Here is a 24,396-nt window from a genome sequence, read left to right as displayed (position 1 = left end):
GATTTGGCATGCTTAGATTCTAATTTTCCATGGTGGTTGACCCAAGTTGTGGAACTGCCATCAATCCAGCACAATTTAGAGGCAGTTATGTATTGGAATTTGAAAGGAGAGCAGGTAATTCATGTTGCCAAGCTCACCTGAATGTAAAAAAGAATGCAAATAATTTTGATTAGGGGTGGTTTTCGTTTTTTGAAAAACACCCAGGGGCCTGCACAAAACTGCAATACAGAAGGAAGCCACTTCAGCTTCAAGGGTGTAGGTGGGAAGTCCCAAGTAAAACTGACAGTGTCCCCTTTAGCAGAGCATTGTCCTTTGGATGTAAAGTTAATAACCTAGGAGGCGATCGCCCTTCATCTTAACCCCTTCTTCTTCCAATTCCAGCACAATACACATGTTTTGTCATCATTTAAAGCAACACCTTCACCCCCAGCTCCCTCCCTTCAGACATGGATCATAGTCACTTGTTACATTCAGCAGAATGCAGTTTGGGTTTTTGCAGAAATAAAAAAATGGTAGAGCTGCAGGGCTGTGTGTGCTCTCTGAAAGTTTCTGGGATAAAGTATAAGGGGTGGAATTTGGCATCATGAGAAATCAGGATCCAAGGAGGCTTCCCAATGGGACAACATGGGAGGGAGTATAGGTAGCCACAGCCCAACCTCCTCTGGCCAAGGGATGAAACTTTGGTGTTGCGCATAGATAGCCCTGTGCTCCCCAAGGCTAACAGCTATGTCAAATAATTTTTGCAAAATCTGGGGTGGAATCTGAAGGGATTCTGTTTAGCACAAGAGCACACCCAGCCCTGTCAGTGGATGACTTGAGGGCCATTTAGGACAAATCAATAGGACAGTATTTGGGGGGGGGAAAGAGGGGATGGCTTCCATCAGGAAGCATGTTATGTGATGATGAAAGTCATGTTTCCTGCAACATATCATACAAAGATAAAAATTGAGAAGCTCTCATCTTCTAGAACCATCTATAGGAAGCTGCAAAGTTTCTTGTTTCCAACGGTTTCTTCTAAATAAGGGTCCGAGAAGTGTAAGCATATGTAAAAACGGGAATGGGAAGGAGCATATACCATGTGTGTAAGTGTGTATACATACACACATACACACACTTAATGCATATAACTCTGTTATTTTTAACCCACCCCTCTGAATCTTGGCAATTTGGCATCCATGTAGCAACTTGAAAAAACCTGACTACATTACGTTGCTGGGGCCGTTGAAATTGGCAGGGAAGCGAGTTTGAGTGCTTGTCTCTCCAATTCCCAAAAGTTTGATAAAGCATCCTATGTAACAAAAGCAGGAGTCAAATGTCTTGAAATGATTAAGGATGTTTAACAAGGCAATTCAATATTATTTTTTCTTTCTTTTTTTTTTTGAGCATGTGTCTGTTTGCTTCATTGTGAAAAAAATATAATATATAAAACTAGGGCAACCTCAGGAAGATCCAGATGAGGACAGCAAAAAGAGGTTTTGGTCCATAAGGATATACTCTTATTTTATCTCTTTATTTGATTTTGTGTAACAAAAGTTTTGGTCCATTTTAAAAAGACGACAAAATTATATATAAACATGTTAATTCGTATATATATATTTTTTGCTTTCTGTCGGGTTGTGGGTTTGTTTTAAGTGGGCTTCGCTGCCAGTATTGCATGATCATCATTCTTAGGTTTTGGTGCGAAATTGTCGTTGTCGAAATGAAGAGAAACAAAGGAAGGAAAAAACAAGGCTTGTCTTTTTGCATGAATGTTTGAAATTGCATCGCTTGGCAAGTGCGGGGAGCGAAATGCAGAAACCTGGATGTCAACCCTCACCAAATCCCCCTTGAGTGGGAATATGGAAGCGTTGATTTGTGGTATGGGGGGTTTGTTTTTGGAAAATACCCTGTTAGTGACTCCTGATTCTTATTAGATGAATCCCTGCTCGAATAGGAAAAAGAAAAATCAAAGTTCAAAAGAGTTTTGTGGTGGCTCAGAAGATTCAAAATGGAAAAATAAAATGGTGGCCAGGAGGATTTTATCTTGGGGCTCTTCTAACACCCCCATTTCCCCATTTCACTGGCTCAAATATTATTTTTCATTTTAATTTTTTTTTCTTAGGAAAAAAATAGAGGAAAAAGAATATAAAGATCTTTAGCTGCTTCTTTTTCTTTTTAAGTGTTTTGAGGTAATACAGTTGTGCCCTCGTTTGATCGGGTTCCCAGAGGCTGATGGTTTCTCTCATTATTCTTTCTTGTTTCCCTTCCTGATTTACTTCCTTTCTGAGCTTTTCATCCACCAGGCAGGTTGAAGGGCCCAGCAACTTCAGACCACGTTCAGGCCAAGGCTGGGTTTGCGGGATGAGAAGACGACCCCTGACCTGTCCAGTAATAACTTCTCTCTGTTGCCGGCAGAAACCACAGGCCCTGCCCCAAAATGCCACCACATCGCACCTCCCACGTTGCTTGAGAATCACTTGTGTGTGTGTTAAAGAGTTTCTCGATTTAAAAATGACACTACAGGCTTTATAGTGTAGTGATTACCTTCCCAAATATTCCTGGCTTCTCCATTTTAATTTTATCATCATCTTTATTATTTTCTTTAAAAATAACCCTACATTGCTCCTAAAATAATTTCTTTCTTCTCCTTTAAATTAATTTCATTTTGTTTTTCCCCCTAATTCGTTCATTCTTCAAATTATTTCATATCTGTATTTTTCTCTCGCTCTCTGCTGTCCCCTCCCTCCCGTCCTGTCACCCACTCCAGTTCCCCTTATGTTGTCTTTTCCCCCTCTCTCAATCTCTCTCTCTCTCTCTTAAGAAAATATTCTAATGGCCTGAGTGGCTGCTGCATGGCACACAGGGCATTCTGGGTCAGTCCGCTCACAGATCCGCACGGCACACTCCATGCAGAAGAGGTTGTGGCCACAGGGGACCAGAGCTGCCGTCACCTCACTCTCAAAGCACACCATGCACTCCCGGCTGCTGGAGATGGATGTCCGGGTGGCAGTAGAAGCACCCAGTTTGGAAAACCCTTGCAAAGGCTCCCCCTGAGACCTTCTAGGAAGCCCAGAGAGGGTAGGCTCTTGTATAGATGAGGATGGGGAACGGTGCGAGTTGGGATGGATGGAGCCCGTATTGCTAGATCGCTGCTGCTTGGAGAAGAGGACCGAGACAGGGTTGGTGTTCTCCTGCCCAGCCCACAAAGGAGCACCAGACTCTGGCACGCCATAATACAGATCTTGTTTGTTGACACCATAGTTGGGGAAGAGGTAACTGTAATTGAAGTCGTTTTGGTCATTCAGCCGGGGTGTCTCATAGGCAGGGTCCACAGAGCAGTCGCCAATGCACCCAAGGCTGTTCTGACGGAAGGTGGAGAGAGGCTTGCATCCAGGGGCTGGAGTGTGAACCCGCCAGGCCTCTGAGTATCGGTTCTCCATGCCCGAGTCAGGACTGCTGGACAGGTAGTCATTCTCGTTGTTGTATTCTAGGATCTTGCCTGTCCGGACGGCTATATGAGTTTCAATCTCCTCTCGGGCCCGCTCCACGTTGCCTGGGGCTCCCGTGATTTCGAAGACAGGGTCCCGGTCCCGGCTGGGTGTGATGATGTAGGTGTTGGTCTGCTGCTGGATCCGCTTGATGGTAGCTCCTTTAGGCCCCACCACTAAGCCTACCACGCGGTATGGGACCCGGACTCGGATGGTGACTTGCCCCGGCAAGGTTGGAGCACTGCCGAAGGTGGTGCCAGCCTTGTTACGAGAAGCGCGGATCATGGAGAAGTGCTCGGCTGCAGAAATAATTTCCCTCCTTGCCATGGCGACGTCCTCCCTCCGCCCAGTCACCATGAAGACAGGCTCTTCCCCACGTACTGGAGTCTTGATGTAGGTGTTAGTCTTTGCCCTCAGAGCTTTGATTTTGCAACCTTTAAAGACAGAAAAGAAACAAAGGATATAAGAGTTAGTGGTAGGCCCAGTTCTGAAAGGCACTGAGGATCTGTGTAATGTACAGTTCTGGCCACCACAAAGTCCTTAAAAATGACACTGAAGAATCAGAGAAGGGACAGAAAAGAGTAACCAAAATGATCAGTGCGCTGGAGCAACTACCCCTAGGAGGAAAGGTTACATACAATGTTTTGGGATTTTTAGTTTAGCAAAAAGACAACTAACGGGCTCATGAAATGATGCGCCATGTGGAAAAATGGGAAAGAACATACTCTGTGGTAGCCCCTAAATTGTGGAACTCCATCCCCACAGAGGTGAGTCTGACACCTTCAATATTCCAGAGAATACTGAAGACACATCTCTTTACCCTGGATTTTGACACCTGAAGTGCATATTTTCAGGACCCACCTTATTTTTATGATTGAAACTAGTTTTAAAGCGTTTTAAATAAGCTTCAGAGAAGATTATTTCTTCAGACAACTAAGGGGATTTGTTGGAGAAATGTGTGCTGATAACCACTATTCTATGTGGCTTTAGGAATGTAAGAAGAGCCTGTGCTGGATCAGACCAAAGATCCATCTATTCCAGTCTATGGGAAGAACCCTTATGGGGATCGGACAAAGTTATGGAAGAGAGATTTTTCAGTCACCATTTGCCATGATAACAAAATCAAGTCTCCATGTTCAAAGGTAGTTTGCCTCCCCAAATATCAGTGGCTGGGGTGGGTCACTGTGGGGAACCGGACTAGCTGACGCTTTGGTCTGATCCAGCAAGACAGTCTCTTGGAACGCTGTGGGTAAGGTAGCATTTCCTCCCTCTAGGGCTGGATCTAGACACATAAAAGAAGCGTTTCAGATAAATGTGTTGTAAATTTAAACAGGGAAAACAAGTAGAGAAAAATAGGAGTCCACATCGCCATCTGGTGGCACAATGTTATATCGCATATACAACACATGTAAATTGCTTTTTCTTTACCAATCTAGCTGACTCCTAGGTTACATTTCTCCTTTCCAGTGCTAACATTCCATGATTTGTTCCCCACAAATAAAAAGCATCCATATGATGTCATCATCAAAATGCTGCCCCATATTACTTTCTTACTAAATCTCGAGATCCTTTTTCTATGGAAAAATCTGATAATTCCCCTCCCCCCCAATAGTAAATCTGGTTTAAACTGGAATGGGGAGGGGGTAGATATTGGATTTTGATTAGGATGACGTCATGTGGATGCTGTAAAAAACACTGACTCCACAATAAACTACTGGGTGTAAATGCCCTAAGTCCTTACTTTTGACTAACCCATGGAGGATCAGTGGCTACCAGGCATGTTAGCCATGTACCACCTCCAGTATTGGAACCAGTGCACCTCTGAATACCAGCAACTGGGAATCACAAGTTTGGAGAGTCCACCTGGCAACTATATGGGCATTTGGTCTGATTCAGAAGCCAGGCTCTTCCTCTGTTCTTACGCATCTCCAGGAGTTGCTGGCTAGAAAGGCAGGCATTGTATAACAGGACAGACACACACCTTTCAATAGCCGCTCTGCCCTTGCACATGTTGTAATGCAGCCAAATGGACTTGCCTTCCTGATCACCTGGATGCAATTCTTTGCCCCACGTAAGAGGCCATTTAAAGCACAACTGCGTTTTATAAAAGGTCTGATGAATGCTAGTGAAGATGGCAGAAAAAAAGAGAATTCCACTGAACAAGGATGGGGAATCTGTGGCTCTCCAGATGTTGCTGGACTTCAACCCTCATCCTACCTGATCATTGGCCATGTTGGCTGGGGGTTTATGGGAGCTGGAGAACAAGAACATTGCTAAACTATAACTCCCACAATCCCTGACCAGTGGCAGTGGCTGATGGAAGCTGTAGTCCAGCAACTCCCAGAGGGCCAAAAGTTCCCCATTCCTGCCCTTATGGCATAACACCATTAAACAAAGAAATGAAAAGTAGGATGTTCCAAGACGAAATATCCTAGAGACAAAAACTTATTTCTTCCCTCCTCTATATTCATGGAACTGGGATAAATAATTTATCCCAAGACTTGAGGTAAGGTATGTTTTCAGAAATCCCAGTCTAGATGGCAAGCACTGGCAGGAAGCCAGAGAGCCCCACTCACTGCTGCTTTGCGCCTTGGGAGGAAACAAATGCAGTGCAGTTGGGGGGGGGAGGGGGGAATGCTGCCCCTAATGGACTGATCTCTCTCTCTCTCTCTCTCTCTCTCTCTCTCTCTCTCTCTTACACTCACACTGCACCGAAAGGATCAATTTCATTGGGGCCGGGAATCTGCATTGTGAAAATCTGCCGCCGTCCAGGGCCTGTTTAGGAGACAAAACAACGGCTGTGTTTCCCCGCTACCCGATTCTTCTTCCCAGATGTGTTCAGCTAAGATAGACATGGAGGCCCTCCCTGATTTAATGGGTAGTAGTGGTGGTAGTGGCTGAGCGGAGCTAGAGGGAGGAAGAGCAATGAAAGAGCCCTCGTGTAATAGGAAAGGTGAAACAAAGGGGTGATGGAGACCGAGAGACAAAGGATGGGGGAAACCCATGCTGGGCGCAGATGGGAAGGAAACCAAGGCAGAGATGTAATTGGGGACAAATGTTGCTGCACAAGGCTCTCTGGGGAGGGGGGAGAAAGGGATGCAGGCAGGGTAAAAAAAAAGAGGAGGGGGGACACACACACTGCAGACCAAAAGGCAAAAGGGACCCTGACAAGGAGAGCATAGAGGAGGAAAGGGGGAGGGGGAATCAAGGAACAGACAAAAGGAGGCAGGCAGGCAACCGTGGGTGGGTGGGTGGGGGCTGTGACTGGCCCAGAAACAGGACAAAGGGTGCCGCAGAGTCAGACAGATGGAGGGAACCCTTCCTCTTGAAACAGAGTTGGAGGGAGGGGAGGCCCCCTCACACACGTGAAGGAAGCAAGAAGTACACATCCCTGCAGATTCTGCCCCATTCTCCCAGCCCAAGCAGGCAAACTACTGAGCAGTAGGTGAGCTGAAGACAATATTGGTGCCAACCCCTTTGCACATGGAAGCGGTCTAGAGAAATTGTTAACTTTCCTTGCTAGGTTTTGCCTGGCAGGGCTGGACTCGTGAATGCTGTCATGTATGTTGTTTCTGCCATGTCCCAGGAAATTGCCTCAAAGTGGAATGAATAGGGTGCGGAGCTGCAAACATGACTTGATGGAGGAATGCTTGCAATAACAAGTTTGCTGTGCTAAAAGTCCCCCATACTCCAAAGAAGCCTAAAAAATGAAATCCCTTTCCAAGTAATTGCACACCTGCAATGTAGCCCGAGTTACTAATTCAACTGAATTTTTGTAACGTAACCATTTCAGAGCTTGTTTTCCTCTGCTGTGAATTTGGACTGAATTGTTGGGATAGTTTTTCCCACCCATTATATCCATACTCAAAACATATCTGCAGTACAGTCTTGAACGGATTTTATAGTCATTTCCATGCTCTGGGCATCTGTAGTTCTGAGATAGGGCTTTGATACTCTCTCGCCAAACTACAGTTCCCAGGATACTTTGTGTTCTTGCGGGGAGGGACACGTGACAACCAAATTGGTATAAAACCAATATATGTTGGTGGAGTAGATGTTCTCTCAACCTCAAGTGGAGCTGTGGGATCTTCCCCCACTTCTAAACAAGAACTCGTTAATTAAGGGCCTTGTTAATTAAGGAAACCAATCCATGAAGCAAAGCTTTTTGAGTTCCAGCGTGCCAAAAAGCAAAGGGAAAAAAACATTCATAGAATCATAGAATTGGAAGGGACCCCGAGTGTCATCTAGTCCAACCCCTTGCAATGTAGAAATCTCAGCACAGGTTCCCTCATCTAGTTTGAAGATACCAGACCCTGCTTAGCTAGCAGTTTTATTACTGCACCACTAGTAGCATGAAAGTGAGAGAAATTGTGTGCACATCTGAATTGTTTGTTTCTCTGGACATCTCAAATAACCATGAAGACCTGTATTATTAGGCCTTGTTCCTGGGACAAATATAGATGCAATGGGAAGAGTGTGATTTATTTAAACACTAAACTACCCCGTTATGTATCAAGTGAGTGTGTCTGCAAGTTTAAAAGCAAAAGGAAGTGAGGCATGCCGAACTCTCTCTACTTGGAGCTGGGAGAGAGGCTGTAGAGAAGCACACCATAAGATGGGGGGGGGCTCACATGTTTGCCATGCCCCCATTTTAAGAACAAGACCCCACCCCTATTCCTGCTCCTATGTGGTTGGGGTAGTGCTAGAGGTCAGGACACACATAACAGCTGCCATCATGTCAACTTTGGCCCTAAGTTAAGTAGGTTGTATAATTTCAGGTTGCAGCTCATGTAACTGAATGCTCCCTGCACATAGAAACCTAGCATGTCAGGTGGAAATGAAGGCCGAGACCCTTCTACCTGACACAGTAGTGCAGTAACCCAAGCTTTGTAGATCCACAAGTTGCTTTGCTGCATGAAATATCTTTTAAAATAATCTCATGAACTCCACGCTTGTCTCTATCTTGCCTTCTAAGGATGTTTGGTCTCTTAGAAGTCAAGACTCTCTGCAGTTGCATCCCAACAAGTGCACTTAAATGCACTAATAAATGCATGCACATGGACACAAGCTATCTGTCACGATTAGTTCGTACCTACAGCCAGAACAATTGTTAGATTATACATTCAGATGAACATTTACAAGTCTTTAAAAATAAAGACTTAAGATCAGTTTAATCATGTTCAGCAGGTGGAAATGTGAAATGACGGGGGGGGGGGTTCTTCCTGTACTTGGAAAGCAAGGGTGTTGCAGTTATGCAGGTACTTCCCTGTTTTCCTGCACAATGTTGTCTATAGAAGTACACTATGAAACACAATGTAAACACAAACACCAGTCAAAATCAGGATAACAAACTCAGCATCAATAACAATAGTCTGGGAAAGGTTTTGTGTGTATGAAGGCTGGTGGAAGAACAAAGGAAATAGCTTGGTGGATTTTCCCAGGCAGTGAATTCCAAAGAATGGATGCTATAATGGGAAAGGCCCTGCGCCAGATCCCAGCCTCTTGCTCCTTGTAAATTTGGAGGTGCAAGGGGGTGGGGAGAGAGAGAGAGTTAGTTTGAGATACTGTACAAAGACAGAGAGAAGGATGAAATCAAACAGGAGACAAACAGAGGGGACAATACCAGCTTGACAGGGGCCCAGTTCAAGGGTAAAGCACCAGCATTGCATGCAGAAGACCCCAACTTAACTCCTTGACATCTCGTAACAAACCTTAGGTGGCTAAAAAAGGAAATGCCTTTTCCTGCGACCTTGGGACAGCCACTGCCAGTTAGGGGAGGCAGCACTGGGCTAGTGACCTGGTTCTGCATTAGGTAGCTTCTTCTGTTCACATAAATAAACAGGAAGGTGAAAATCAGCAGTGCGATCCTACATGGTAAGTTACAGGCTTGTCTCCAGTCTGGAAAGGCCAAAGATTGCTCTTTTAAGGATCTAATCTTTCGTAGTTTCAAAGCAGTTACTTGCAAATACCGGTACTTATAATTTAGCCAATGCTGTTTGGACTTCCAATTTTTCTTTGGCGAGTGAGGGAATTTATGTCTTGATTTATACTGTGGGCTGCTTGACACTGCAACAAAGCTAGATAGATAGGGAGCCTGAGGCGATCCTAGGGAGGGTGCAGCACCCCGATATTACCATCATGTTTTCTAACACCTGCTTGTCATAGTCACACTTTTTCAGTGTTCATAATATGTCTCAGGTGTGCATCCATTCTACGACGTAGAATCAAAATCCCTTTACTTACCCAGACAGAGGCGGGCATCTTGAAAATCTTAACCCTGGCTTGCAGCACAGGCTGAATAATAATTAGAATGATTCCTTTATGAAATAAACAGATATCTAGGCAATTATGCTCCTACGGGCTTTGTAAAAAATAAATAAAGGTGATATATATCTATCTATCTGCTGTACAGTTAAAAACAGGTTTTTTTGGGGGGGAGGGGTTAAGCTAAACAAAACCTGGAGATGATGATGATGATTATTAAAGCATGTGCTACAGATCACCAGCCAACCATTGGGATAGCTCTGCCTCACTGCATTGCCAGTGTAAACTGTTGTTGCATGAAAAAATGGCACTGCCAGCAGCAGCCAGGCGCGTATCGCAGTACAGTAGAAAGTGGGTGTGTCACTGTCGGGATGGTCATCTTGGACACATGTTTTCCATGCCCGAACAGGAAGGGGAGGGGGTGACAACAGGAAAGGAAGCTTAGGCAGGTGCAAAGTATAGGGGGAGGGGTCCTGAGGTAAAGGCGTTGGGTTGTTTGAGGGGGAGAAGGAAATTGAATTAAGCTGAGCTTCAGGAGACAATTTCCTACTGCCCTAGATTCTAAGCCAGGCTGATCTGCAGAACCAAGGTATGCTTGAATTTACTAGAAATTTTACATGCTCATTCAGGGACTTTTCTTCCTCCTCAGCGCACACTCCCCACTCTGGCCTACCCATTTGCACTTGCTGCGTGGTTTTGTTCACATTACTAAGAGGCACTCAGGTTGGCAATCTATTTTGGCTCTAGATCTACTGTATTGCAATGGAAAAAAATTGAATGAGTTGGGCCTGCCTCAGTGGGGCATCCGTCATTTCACCGGTCTCAGTGGGAGTTCTGGACCTGATTACCTGATGGAGGTATTGGGGCTGCTTGTGCACTGTCATTCTGCAAAAGCGCAGCATACAGTATTAGGTGCAAATTAGCATTCCTAAGAATCTGAGCGCTTTCGCTCTCTCTCTTTTGAAGAAAGTTTCTGGCTGTTAGGGTTATGAGTATTTGCTTCATACGGTAGTGAAACTCAGATGGCTGGCAAATTGCTGGTTAAAGTTTTCAGAGGTTGGGAGACTTCAGAGTCCTCCATAGCTCCTTCCCATGACAAGAGGCAGCAGAATGCCCAACAGTAACATGGTGAAATAAATTGTGTAAAACTTGTAAAATGAAGCAAGTTTGTCACTCAAATTTGCATTGCCAGGATGCAGAATGCAGCTTCTCTTGGTACAGACCTGCAGTTACTATGGCATAGAATACACACACACTATCCAGAGCAATGGCCTTAATCTCTTCTGGAAATGAAGCCATAATTTAAAAAGAACCCTCTCCTAGTGGAATAATCTCAGTGACTACCACAAGATCCATTGTTTGTAAAACATTGACTAATTTGTATGTTAAGCAGGAAAAACAAAACAAAAACCAGGTCTGCCACTGAGCTGCAGCAGATCTCTGGTGTGTATACCAGTATGATAGCAGGGCTTTCAAAACACTGCTTTGTAGTTTCATGCTTTAACCCAGGACTGTTGATTTCAAATGTTTATTCATTCACTTGAGCAGATACCTGGAGGCCAGGCCTTTAACCCCCCCCCAAGTGTGCACAAATAAGTCAATTCCACCAGAATTTGACACCAAATTAATAATCCCACTGTTTAGGGTTGCCAGGTGACTAGATACTGTAGCCCAGCTGACAGAAAAGAAAGAGGCGAGGCTCCTTTTCCCCACCCCCAAAATATACTTTTTAAAAAGTAGTAAACTGAATACAGTATATAGCTTTTGTTTTCATTTCTATCTTGCAAAAGAGTGCATTTGCAACGTATTACACTTCTTCCAATGATCTTGGACCCTGCTCTGTAGTGCCTGGGTCCTCCTCTGATTTCAAGAATGGCGTGCGCGCGCACACACACACACACACACACAGAACAATTATTGCATGTCACCTGTTCTTAATAATTTATAGCATCAATCTTCATCTGGTGGGTCAGAGGAACCCTCAAGTGGGTCACATCCTGGCTTCAGGTGGGTCACTGTCACACCATGACACTGTCACCATTTTCTTTGCACTTATTTTGGTAAAAAGGTGTTTTGAGTTTTTTAAAAGAAGACAAAATGCAAAGGAAAAAGAAGACAAGGAAACAAAACATACAGAAAAAAGCTAAGCACAGAGGGAAGACAACTTATGGTTACATTTACCTGGGAGTAAATCCCACTTAATACTACAGGCATTGAGCTGTGAAGATAGTTTCGGAGTATGACCATACTACTGTATGTTTTTGGTATGGTTGACCCATGAAATTTTGATGCCTGAGGCAAATAACAAGATGGTGCCCCTTCACAATTCAATGTATAGAAAAGCCACTGGACTAACACTGAAATCTGACTTCAGCACTGGTGACAGGAACCGTTAGCTGGTCAGATTAAGGGGCCTAGAACCATAGCTGCCAAGTTATCCCTTTTTTAAAGGGAAATTCCCTTATGCTGAATAGGCTTCCTCGTGAGAAAAGGGAAAACTTGGCAGCTATGCTAGAACAGGCCGTGTGGCAACAAAGGGGAATTCAAGAAAAGCAATTGTGAGCTGCTGCTACTCAGCAGCTTCTGCCACCTAAGGTAGCGGCCTCACTCTGCCTTATAATAGAGCTGGCCCTGGTTTTAGCCTGTGTCAAAATAAATAAATAAATATTGTCCACTCAGATATTGCTTGACCATTAATACTGATTTGGCACATACCACCATCTACAGTAGTGCATATTGTTTTGAATTCATTCACTTGGGCATTACGTGTCTTTTGCTGTTTTAGGATGGTTGTTGGTTGCTTTTGTGCACTGCTTCGGATATTTTTTATTTGTGTTTTCGATAGATGGATAAATTAAATAAAAGGTTGCTGCAATAAAAGGAGTTGAAAGAGGCACAAAATTTTGAAGTCGACTGCCTCAGCCAGCATCAGGAGCTGGTGACCTCTGGCAGAGCCCAAGACTACCAGGCCCACCTCAAGTGAATGAGTGGTCACAGTGCTGAAGAGACACTGCAGTTGCCCTCACCCCCTTGCTCTAGCCCAGGCATCCCCAAACTGCGGCCCTCCAGATGTTTTGGCCTACAACTCCCATGATCCCTAGCTAACATGACCAGTGGTCAGGGATGATGGGAATTGTAGTCCAAAACATTTGGAGGGCCGAAGTTTGGGGATGCCTGCTCTACCCCTCGAAGGGACATAGTGAGGGCTGGGCCTACCAGGCTCAATTTTGGCCACCATGAAAAAAGGAAGAAACCGAACATGGGGGGCCACCACCCGGAAGGAGAGCAGGCAAGCATTGACTAAGTAGTGACTTCTGCTTTTCTTCCTCATTGCTGCTGGTTCATGTGCATGGTGGCTCTTGGGGCAAGTTTGCTGACAAGGCGGTCCCACGACCAATAATGGCATCCTGTTGGGCCCCCTACAAAAAGCTTGGGGCTAGCCCAAACTATCAATTTATAGAACTGTGCTCTCCAGGGTTTGTTTGCTTTTTTTTAGGCTGGAGGTTTGCATCTTCTCAGCACAATACCCTTTTTATTAGCTAAGAAAAAAGAGGGTGGGGCATAAGAAGGTAAAGCAGAAAGACATGGGGAGGGCCCGAAAAACGGTGAGGAGAAAGAGAAGCAGGAAAATACAACATTAAAATGAAATTAGTATAGTAAAAAGAAAAACGGATCCCAAGTTGCAGGCTAGAATTGAAGATGGGTCATGGTATGAAAATGCTGCTTTAGAGTTCATGGCAAGAAAGGGAGGGTGATGAGATGCTTTTTGCATCAGTTTCTGAGCCCCAAAGATAGTTCAGTCATTTGAATAGCAGTTGGGGTGGACCCTAAAACATCCCAATAAAGCTTTATTATGTCTGACACCTCTTTCATAACCCATCTGGAGGAAGACAAGAGCTGTTTTCATATGGTGGAAGTGTATCACTTGCATGGGACCTATGCTCTTGCACTCAAACATATACAGTCATACCTCATGTTGCGTCTGCTTCCAAGTTGCGTCCTGCAGCAACCCAGAAGTACCGGAACAGCTACTTCCGGGTTTTGCTGCTCACGCATGCACAGAAGTGCTAAATCGCGTCGCGGCATGCACAGACGGGGCACTTCTGGATGCGAACGCTCAGAGTTGTGGATGTGCCTCTGGGACGGATTACGTCTGCAACTCGAGGTTCCACTGTACAGCATCCTAAACGTGATCTGTGACTCTCCATTTTCCAGAGAGGAGCCTATATGTGTTTGGGTGCACATGCATAGGTTCCTGAAAAGATTACCTCAGAACACAGGGAGCTTGCGGGGTGTACCAGAGACAGGACATTCTTAATGGTGGCACCCTCACAATTCCCTCCCAAGGGAAATCAGGAAGTCTCCCTCTTTACTTGAATTCAAGAAACGTCTAAAGACTTTCTTATATGTCCAGACTTTTGGCTGATAATTTTATGACGTTTTTACTTTTGCCTGTGGTGTGTGCTGCTTTTAATTGTTCTTATGTAATTTTATTTATGTGAAATGCCCTGGGCTCCCTTTGGAAGGGCAGGCTATGAATTTGATACAAACACACACACACACACCCCATGTGCTCATTAGTGAACAAAAAATGTATGAAAAGGGCCAAGCCCTCAGGGAAAGCTGGTTTCACTCAGGCTCTCTTATACAGGCATGCAAGAAAGCCATTAAAACCCAGCTACCATGTTCTGTGGGCAATTTTGAAGGACTGGTTTGGCCCTTCAGAACCTTCTGGAAGGGAATTGTGATCCAGCCTCTGATGTTTGGTGCCTACACATGAGGTAAACATGAGGTAAAAATGAAAATATAAGAGGGTCCCAGGACTCTTATGTTCTCAAACCCTCTCAAGACACAACTTCTATAGAGAATTGGGAGAGGGCTGAATAAATGGGGGCTGAGGAAAGGGCTCAGAAAAGGCCAGAGACATGTATAAATAGTGGTCTGAGAAAACCAAATAAAGTACCAAGGTGAAGGAAATAACAGCCCCACCCTGCTGAAGCTAGTCCACCCTTAGAATTCTCTGTCAGGGCCTCCTCTCAGAATTGATTCGCACTTGACAACCCTATGCTCTTTTCTTCCTTTGTTTTGATATGCCGCCTGGCTGCCAAGTCAGTTCACAGTTTTAAAATACTAAAACAAATGAATGGTATAAAATACAAAGCATCAGGCTTCTCTCAGGCGGACTAAGGACGAATCCACACCATACATTTAAAGTGCTATGATATCACTATAAACCAGGAGAATCCTGGGAGCTGTAACCTGTTAAGGGTGCTGAGAGTTTTTAGGAGGCCACAAATTCCCCTCACAGAGCTACAACTCCTGGAGTTTCCTGTGAAGAGGAATTGATTGCTGGGTGGTGTATTGCCTGCTTCTTCTTCTTTTGCTAATTCTACTTATTTTGCAGTGTGTGTAGATGTTTCGCTTTGCTGTAGGTGTTCTGAGTATCACCAGTTTTTCTTCCATTAAAGGAATATTTTGTGGTGCCCATGAGTTTCTTAGATTTCCCGGTGTGTCTCCGGACCCATAAGTGTTGGTGGCCTGTTTTAAAAGTGTATTTTTAAAAACAACAACAACCCCCCCCCAACCACATACATTTAACAAATGTGAATTATCCATGTGACAAACCCAGGTTTGCAAACCTAAGTGTCTTTGCTTCACACATACACGTACATTAAATACACTTCATTAGTGAACACTTGAAGTTTGGTAGCTGAAATGTATAAACTGAAAAGTCTTGTTTAAAGATAGTGTGAGGTGAAATGGAGGTTCTGCATTACACATGCAATTCCTCACTTGATTCTGTTATCTTGTGTGAACCGTCTCATTCAGGAGCTAGTACTGGCAGCTTTCTGATGAATATACGGTACTTTCAATGGCAAGTTGGGAATTGCTATGTTACAATATGAACAACCCTCCAGAATTCGCCTCAAGATGTGGAGAATGTGCAACTGGCTTTCAGGTGTGACTCAGAGGCTCTGGTAAAAATCAGCTTTCTGGGGCTTACTATCATCAAAAAAGTTACATTTGTTGAAATACATGTGATAAAATTTGGCATGTATACCTAATAAATGATGATGATAATAATAATAATAATAATAATAATAATACGTGAAACAGGCAATAGTGCTTGCTGTGCTGTTATCTTTTCCTTCCTGTGGCACATGGGATCTGATATACTAGGGGTGAGGAACAAATGCAAATGTTACTTTTGTACATTAGGGTATTTTCTTCACACGCTCACACACCCCTTGCTATCTTTCATCAAAGCAAGGAGGAGACATTATTAGAGTTCAAGGACACATTCCATCAAGGCAAAAACACCTAGGGTACAAAACAGAGCCAGTGAGAGTTTGGCTCCTGTGGAAAAAGTCCCAGGAGCCAGAAATAGAGGCTTAGGGGCCACGTTTGTCCTCCAGGCCGGAGATTCCTCACTTCTACCTTACACCTATAGAAACCTGAAATAAGATTTACCTATATTTTTCTCATGAATACCACTTAAAATAGAAAAATAGGTCTCAGGATTCAAATTCGCTGGAAACACCACTTGCCGATTTGGAATCCAGAGAAGATCAAACCTATCCATTCTGAAGGAAATCAGCCCAGAGTGCTCACTGGAAGGACAGATCCTGAAGCTGAGGCTCCAATACTTTGGCCACCTCATGAGAAGAGAAGACTCCCTGGAAAAGACCCTGATGTTGGGAAAGATGAAGGGCACAAGGAGAAGGGGACGACAGAGGACGAGATGGCTGGACAGTGTTCTTGAAGCTACAAACATGAGTTTGACCAAACTGTGGGAGGCAGTGGAAGACAGGAGTGCCTGGCGTGCTATGGTCCATGGGGTCACGAAGAGTCGGACACGACTAAACGACTAAACAACAACAACAACACCCCTCACCAACAAAGGTCCATATACTTAAAGCTATGGTTTTCCCAGTAGTAATGTATGGAAGTGAGAGCTGGACCATAAAGAAGGCTGATCGCCGAAGAATTGATGCTTTTGAATTATGGTGCTGGAGGAGACTCTTGAGAGTCCCATGGACTGCAAGAAGATCAAACCTATCCATTCTGAAGGAAATCAGCCCAGAGTGCTCACTGGAAGGACAGATCCTGAAGCTGAGGCTCCAATACTTTGGCCACCTCATGAGAAGAGAAGACTCCCTGGGAAAGACCCTGATGTTGGGAAAGATGGAGGGCACAAGGATAAGGGGACGACAGAGAATGAGATGGTTGGACAGTGTTCTTGAAGCTACGAACATTAGTCTGACCAAACTGCGGGAGGCAGTGGAAGACAGGAGTGCCTGGCGTGCTCTGGTCCATGGGGTCACGAAGAGTCGGATATGACTAAACAACTAAACAACAACAACACACCCCTCACCATTCCCTAACGTGCAAGGACACTGTAACTATTCACTGTCAAAGGAAATGCATTTTACATAAGTGAAGGAAATGCTCCCTGCGCCTTCTCAGCAGCACTTTCATCCATTTTTACCACATGCATTCTAGAGCTGAGTCTTGGCACTAGAAGAAAAAAAAAGCCAGGTCTAATTAAGCCAGGTACAAAATTACTCCAATTTTGCAAGCCTCTAAACAACAACTTTCTAAAACCTCTCCAGGCACCTTCCTCCAGCACAGACAAACCAGAAGTTTGTCTAGAACTGGTGACTTTTTTTCCTTTCCACCTCTCTGTACTAGATTTCACCAACCTAGTGCCCTCCAAGTGTTTTTGGACTGCAACTTCCACCAGTTCATGCCAGCATAGTCTTGGTGTAACTCCCTCTCCCTCAAATAGCACTAAGGGGAGTCCCACTCTAGTTGTGATGGTTGCTGTAAAGATAACCACCTGAAACACTTTATGAATCCTAAGTATTATTGTTAAAGAAGAAAGCACTATTTTGTTGCAATCGTGAGGTCTAGAAACATTTTTTTTTAAAGTCCCGCACCCTGCTATTTGTGCAGTTCAATCTGCTTTGTGTTGCACAGGAGTAAGCTCCAGGATTCTCCTGGGAAGTTCTCTGGTTCTGTGCTAGAGGAGAACAATCACAGTTAAACTTAGCAATTTATTTGCCATACTACACAACTGCAGAAGAGGTGGCTCCTGTTAAACGTAGGTCATGGTATATAAATCACTGGTGCAGGTATGTGCAAAAGTGAGTGTGGAAAAAAACTAAGACCAAACTATGGTGACTTTAGCTGGCTGAAGCATCATTCACAACCTGACATGCTCCACCCATCACGCTGTGCAGAGAAATCAGGGTTTCTACTTGCAGTGGTTGGGGGTATAGTGCTACCACCTTCATCCACAATGCCAAGGAGGGTAATTTCACCAATAGTATGGTTTCTGCTAAAAGTCAATGAAGTTACAGCTTTCCACATAACTCCACCACTTTGACCGAAACGTTCTATCTATATACTGTATTACATGACACTATCACCACATCATTAATCCATTGGGCTGAACAAAGGCCTCCTGCACTCAAAGTCATGCATCTCATGATGGCTCCAGCAGTCCCTATTTAAAAAATAGTGAGGTCCTTCTTTGGCTGTTCTTGACGCACCTGGATATCCAAGATGATCTATGTGATCAGATACTGCTTCGAAATGCTCACTAAATGGATGCAATGTAAAGGCAAAGAGTTGTATTCAACGCTAGTTCTACTTAGAGTAGCCATGTTTATGTTACTAGGCATGACTAACTTAGGATCATTAATTTTAGTAGGTCTTCTGAGTAGGAATTAGTTGACTACAACCCATAGCTTTCCTGTCTGTAAAAAAAGTAGCATGCCAGCAAGAGGCCAAGGACAGAATCCTTCTCCTTTACATACTAGATTTCCACAGGAAGGTTTTACATGTTATCATGCTCAAGATTCACACAACCTTCATTCTGAAGGGACAGAGGGTTGTACTGCATGATTCTCCTAGCGTTTAGCTCAGCCCTTAAGATAACACATTCAGTCTCATGTTGCATCACCAGTTTTAAGACCAACCCAGAGCGCCCACTGTCTATGCACCAAGTCCATGCAGAAAGGCTATGTGGAGGGTTGCCTCACAGGAATGGAACTGTTTTTCTATAAAATGTCTATAAAATTTATTTCCCCCCAAAGGCTTGAAACTCCTCATTGGTGGATAACTAGGTATTTGGTAAACTGAACCTGTTTCCACAAACATTTGCTTTTTGTGCATTTGTATATCTTTAACACCTTGTTTTTCCTTATGTACTATTTCCCTGCCCAGGAGCTGCTGAGCTGGAGCAGGGTGGAGATCAGGATGGATAATTAAAGAATTAATAATTAAATAAAGTGCCCTTGGCAGATGCCTGCACTCAGAATATGAACTTATCTTGCATCCTTTATAAATCCTGTAACTTGAAGGGCCGCATTGTTTTGCTCCATGATTAAGTCGAGAGCATGCAAGCAGCTCTTTTAAAAACACAGTTTCCAAGGAGCATGCATATGCTCCAAGCAGAACTTTGCCTCTCATGGTGTCTTTTGCACAAAACAGATCCATGCTTGGGTACCTCTCCCCAAAACCTAGATGGGGAGGGGCACAGTTTTTGCTCATCAAAAATAGCTACATCTGATTTTCATTTTTACATTTAGGGATGGAGGACTCCTGGACTCTTTATTCCTGAAGTCCAGGATGTGGGAATGGAAATCAACCCCATTGTCAATGTACTTTCAAGGGCAACAGGGAAGCAAATCGGTGGGTATTTATGCTGCTAATTAAAAATGCTATTTAGCAATGTCACTGAATGGCCCCCTTTAACATGTATGGTAAGCCATCCCAACACTGGATATTTTAACAATCTGTGCTTTGATTGATGAAGAAAGCTACTTAAGCAGAGGAAAACCATGATTGTATTTAACCTGGGAGAAGATTAATGAAGGCCAAACATTCATTTTGAGCAAGCTGAATATTTGCATTTTTATCCCCCTGCAGGTTTTTTAAATAGCCCCCATCTTCTGCTTCATTCAACTAGTCATGCCTAAATTTAGTTTTCTCAACCACTTCCAAATTTTCATTTTATTCACTCACTCACTCACTCACTCACTCACTCACTCACAGACTCCAAGCCAGTAGATATTCTAGTAATCCTCTGTCCTGTGGCAAAATCTAAAATGGAAGGGTTTCATGGTAGCAAAACAAGATGCTGCTATTGTGCTCTCTGGGGTAACTCTGTTGACCCACACTCAATAGGCGGAGGGTGTGTGTGTGTTATTGGCACCGTGTAGAGCAGTGTGCTTAGAAAAGGCTGGAAGCCATGGTGTCTGCCTTTGGCAAAATGGATTGGTTAGATTTTCCAAAGATACCCAATAGCAGGCCCCATGAAGAACAATGGGGCTGAGAACCCTCTCTTTGTTGAGGTGAAGGGGATGTGGTGGTGCCCTTTTCAGAGCCAGCCTTCAGGAACCTAGCCTTTCCCATCCCAGGCCTTGTTAGTTTATCTGCTTTTGAGTTTCAGGTTTGGGGCAGTGCAAAAGCAGTCCCACTCCATGGGAAATAAAAGAAACAAAAAGATTTTGAGCAGTGCTGGTGCACGTGAACTGAGGAGCTGCCTTATTAGGGTTCTAAAACTGTGGGAGGAAGCCCACCTCTCCTCTTGAGAAAAAGCCATTAGTTTCCACCAGCCCTTCTCTAAGCGCACTGCTGTATGCCATGCACACACCCCCTTCGCCTGTGAGTGTGGGTCAGCAGGGTTATCCCAGAGAACACAACAGCAGCATCTTATTTTGCAGCTATGCAACCCTTCCATTTTGGATTTGGCTTAAAAGGCAATTTTATTTTAAAAACAACACACACACACACACACACACACCTTTCCACACACCCCCTCCAAGAACCCAGCATAATTAAACAAAGAGAGGCCCATCTTTCGCTGCAATGCACCTCACACCAGTTCTTCGCCTGCGCCACCAGTGTTGAGCACCTGGGCAAAACAGGACTTGTGGTAGTGTGTCAATATGGACAATGAACAAGATGAGGAAGAGGTGGGCACCTTCGGTGGGTGCACACCCACCCACCCTTTCATGTGTTGCTCCATGCGACCTTGCTCTCTCCCCCCCCCATTTTTCTTTGCAGAGGTTTTGAATGAACTCTAACTGACTTTGGGAATGGAGGAAAGGTTTGGTTTGGTTTATCCCCTGGGGAAGGTTGGAGGTAGTGGCTTTACAACCAGGTCAGTGCTGATACAGTCTCAGAAAGGTGTTGCTCCCCTGGATATGGGGGTGAAGGCTCATCTCTATGCTGCAGGGGCCCAGCTGCTGAGCCCCAAAGTCTCTAACCGTTGGTTTTGTTTGTAGGAAGACCTGCCATTGCCAGCTCCATTGTTCTAATAACATGGCTCTGTTTTTTGCGGTGGATCATCCTTTCACTCCTCTGCCCCATAATCCTGCCCCCCTCTGCCACACAATTTGCAACTGAAACCCCATTTCCTTTCTTCCCTCCCAAGAGGCCCTATAAAACTTCCCCCCCTTCCATGTGGTACATACAACTGGGAGTTGCAACCACATCTCCAGGGCTGACAAGACACACGAGTATTAGCAAAAACAACACAATGTGGAGACCCCCCCTCCTTTTGGAACAAGGCAACTTTAGCAGACTCTGGCACTGGTGTGTTGACAAAGATGAGGGGGGCGGTAGACAATTTATTGGCCATCTTCCTCCAGGGGTATGGATAGGACATAACACACACACATGGGATGTAATTTTGTTTTGCTTTTTAGGGCTCTCAGCTGTTGTCTATCATGCAGCGAGAGCACCACTAAAAAAAGCCACAGGAAAGAAAAGTGTGCATAAATGAAGACAAAAGGAGGGCTTCTAAAACAAAAACTGTCATCTCTACACAAGCACGTACACAAACAAATACAGGCCACATAACAAGTTCAACTTTCATTAATCTGTTTTTCAATCCTTTATAGGCTCCAAGCATTCGCAACCTTTCTGCACACACACACAGCCCTGCGCACCAGCCACTATTACAGTCCAGAAGAGAACCACACCCCCTTTTGCTTCCAGAAATGCACTCAACAAAAGGGGGGATTTTCTCAGCCTTCCCCACCGAGTCCCTAGCACCAGCCCATTGAAAATTGGCAAGTGCACCAAATCTTCAAGACGGGAGACTGTAATATTTGTAAGACCAGAGAGATACAATATAGATCAGGATGCAATTAAAAGTAACAGGCGTGTTTTCAGAGTGTCTTGGGGGCACTTCAGATTTTGCATTTCCATTTTTGAAAAACAGAGCGAGACACAAGACAAGACAGAAAGCAGAGAGAGAGAACTTTCTGCCATTTTCCCCTCCTATAAATTTAATGCATTTTATTTATTATCTAGCTTAGAGCGATAGAATTCCCAGTCCTTTTTATTTCTACAGTGCACTGTGTGGCTAGTAAAATGTATGGATTTGTGACCCTTTCTCAAAATACATCCATTGCCTTCCCCCCATGCCTGATGGAGAAGGACCCCACCCCCATTTCCACCCCCTGCAGTGGCCATTATTCATCTTAAGTGTGAGGTGAGAAAATCTAGCAAGTGGCCCTGGAAATGATTTATACAAAGCAAAGGGAGCTACGAAGTGGGCGTGGGGGTGTGGTGTGTGAAACACTATTTAACTTTGCATCCACTGATGCCCCCCTCTTCTAAGGCAGGTCAACATTAAGTGTTTCAGTGGGAACAAGAGTAGTGGTTTTTTGCGAGGCTAGAGGAAAGGGCAAGTTGAACTTTTTTGAGAAGGGGAGGGGGGATAAGAGAGAGAGAGAGAGAGAGATGGCGGGTGGAGGAAAAGAAGAGGGGCAAAGGAAAGTCTGAAAGAAACAGGAGCGACGGGGAAGAAGGGGGTGCAGCAGGGAGAGAGCTGGAAAGGCCGGATAAAAGAAAGGAGCAGAAAACGAAAGAGGGGCGAGAAGGGCAACATCACCAGCGCAGGAAAGACGTGAGGTGGGGTGTGGGAGACAGGACAGAAGTGGGGTGCTGGGATGAAGGTTCTCAGACAAAACTGGGAAAGACGTGGCGGGGGGGGGGGAGCGAAGAGGCCAGAAAAACAAGTGCAGCGACGGTAGCAGCAGCAGGAGGAAAAGACTTACTGTAGGCACAAAGAAAGGAAGGAGGGAGGGCGGGCGAGGAGGCGAACATCAGTGGAGGGGGAGAACGGTAGGACTCGGGACAAAGGAGGGGCGGGAGGAAGAAAGAAGAAAGAAAGATGGAAGGAAAGAAGGAACGAGGAAGAAAGATAAAGAGGGGGAACCGGTGGGGAGAGAGAGAAAGTGAGAACTGGGAGGAAGAAGAGCGGAGGGGGTGAGCAAGAAGAAAGAAGGACCCCCGTCCGGCGCAACGCCTGCCCAGCCAGCTAGCCACCCGGGGAGCGGTGTGGGGGGCGCTGCTCGCGGGCGGGCTGGGGTTGCACCGCCGCGGCGCAGACAATGGGCAACGCGGAGGAGCGCGGCCCCCCTCCCTACTGCAGTCCCGTCCGGCGAGCCTCTCTCGCGCGCGGAGCGCTCACCTTGCCTTCCCACGATCTCGGCCACGTGCTCGGAGCTGGGCACCGGGACGCACTCGGTGGTGTTGGAGCTGCTCTTGAGGCGCAGCTCGGCTTCTTTGTACAGGACGCAGAGCTTGCCGGCCTCGGCGGCGGCACCGGTCGGCGGAGCGGGTGGCGGCGGCGGAGGAGGTGGGATCACGGTCACCGCCGCCACCGAGGAGCCTTTGGGAGCCGCCTGCGACGGGGGCTGCTGCTGCTGCGCTGCTGAAGCTGGCGGAGGAGGAGGAGGAGGCGGCGGCGGCTGTGGCAGGGGCGCTTGAGGCGGCTGGGGCTGCTGCTGCGGCTGGGGCGGCGCCGGGGGCTGCGCCGGCTGGTTGTTGCTGATGCCGTCCTCCACCGCTCCGCCACCGACCCCCAGGGCCGAGGCGGAGGGCGCGGCGGCGGCCGAAGGCTCCCCCAAGCCCAGTAGGCAGAGCTGGTCCAGGGCCAGTTGCAGCGCCCGGTCATCCTCCAGCAGCGCCCTGTCCTTGCTGCTCCCTGGGAAGCAGCCCAGATCCCCGAAGCCCCCGTTCCTTTCCATTATCCCTGACACTACCAGGCTAGGCATGGCTAACAAAGGCTGGGGAGAGAGGGGGGTGGGGGGGCGCGGCGGCGGCGGCGGGATGGTGATGATGAGGATGGGGCTTGCTGCTGCTGCTGCCTTTGCTGCTGCTGCTGCTGCTGCTGCTGCCGCTTGGATGGGGAGGGGGCGGGTGGGTAGGAGAGGAGGAGGGGGAAACAAAGAGCCTGCTAGAGAGGAGGGGGGAGAGGCACAAAGAGGTAGGGGGGAGGCAAAAGAAAGAGGGAGAGACCCCCGCCCACCACCCCTCTTTTCCCTGCTGGCCAAGCCCCCTTTCTCCCTCACCCCTCCCCTTCACCCCGACCCCTCTCTTTTTCTTTCTTGCAGATTCTCTCTCTCTCGGTTCCTTTGCTGTAACCTGATCCCTTCTGCCCAGTGTGGCTCTTGGGCGCACAAAGATCCCCCTCTCTTTCCCCTTTTTCTTTTTAAAATGCTCTTGCTGTGCTGTCGCGCAGACCCCGCCTGGCCGCCGAAGTGGGTGTGGAGATGGAGAGAAAGAAAGAGAGAGCTAGTCCGGGGAGGGGGGGCGACGGCAAAAAAAAAAAGCAGGAGCGGGGGAAAATCCGGCGGGA

General features: G+C 45.9%; 1 protein-coding gene across 1 annotated transcript; it reads right to left on the bottom strand.

Annotated features, from left to right (window-relative positions):
* Positions 1 to 1,491: 1,491 nt before the first annotated feature.
* On the bottom strand, positions 1,492 to 24,098 carry MEX3A (mex-3 RNA binding family member A). The gene is made up of 2 exons (XM_060269474.2): positions 23,227 to 24,098; positions 1,492 to 3,901 (listed from the first exon to the last, which is right to left on the bottom strand). The coding sequence occupies exons 1-2, from the start codon at positions 23,810 to 23,812 to the stop codon at positions 2,796 to 2,798; spliced, it is 1,692 nt and encodes a 563-aa protein (XP_060125457.1). The 5' UTR covers positions 23,813 to 24,098; the 3' UTR covers positions 1,492 to 2,795.
* Positions 24,099 to 24,396: the final 298 nt, after the last annotated feature.

Source organism: Zootoca vivipara, chromosome 16 (genome assembly GCF_965207765.1).
Source record: "Zootoca vivipara chromosome 16, rZooViv2.hap1.1, whole genome shotgun sequence".
Classification (NCBI taxonomy): Eukaryota; Metazoa; Chordata; class Lepidosauria; order Squamata; family Lacertidae; genus Zootoca; species Zootoca vivipara.
The sequence above is the reverse complement of the archived record's forward strand: the minus strand, read 5'-3'. Positions and strand labels throughout refer to the sequence as shown.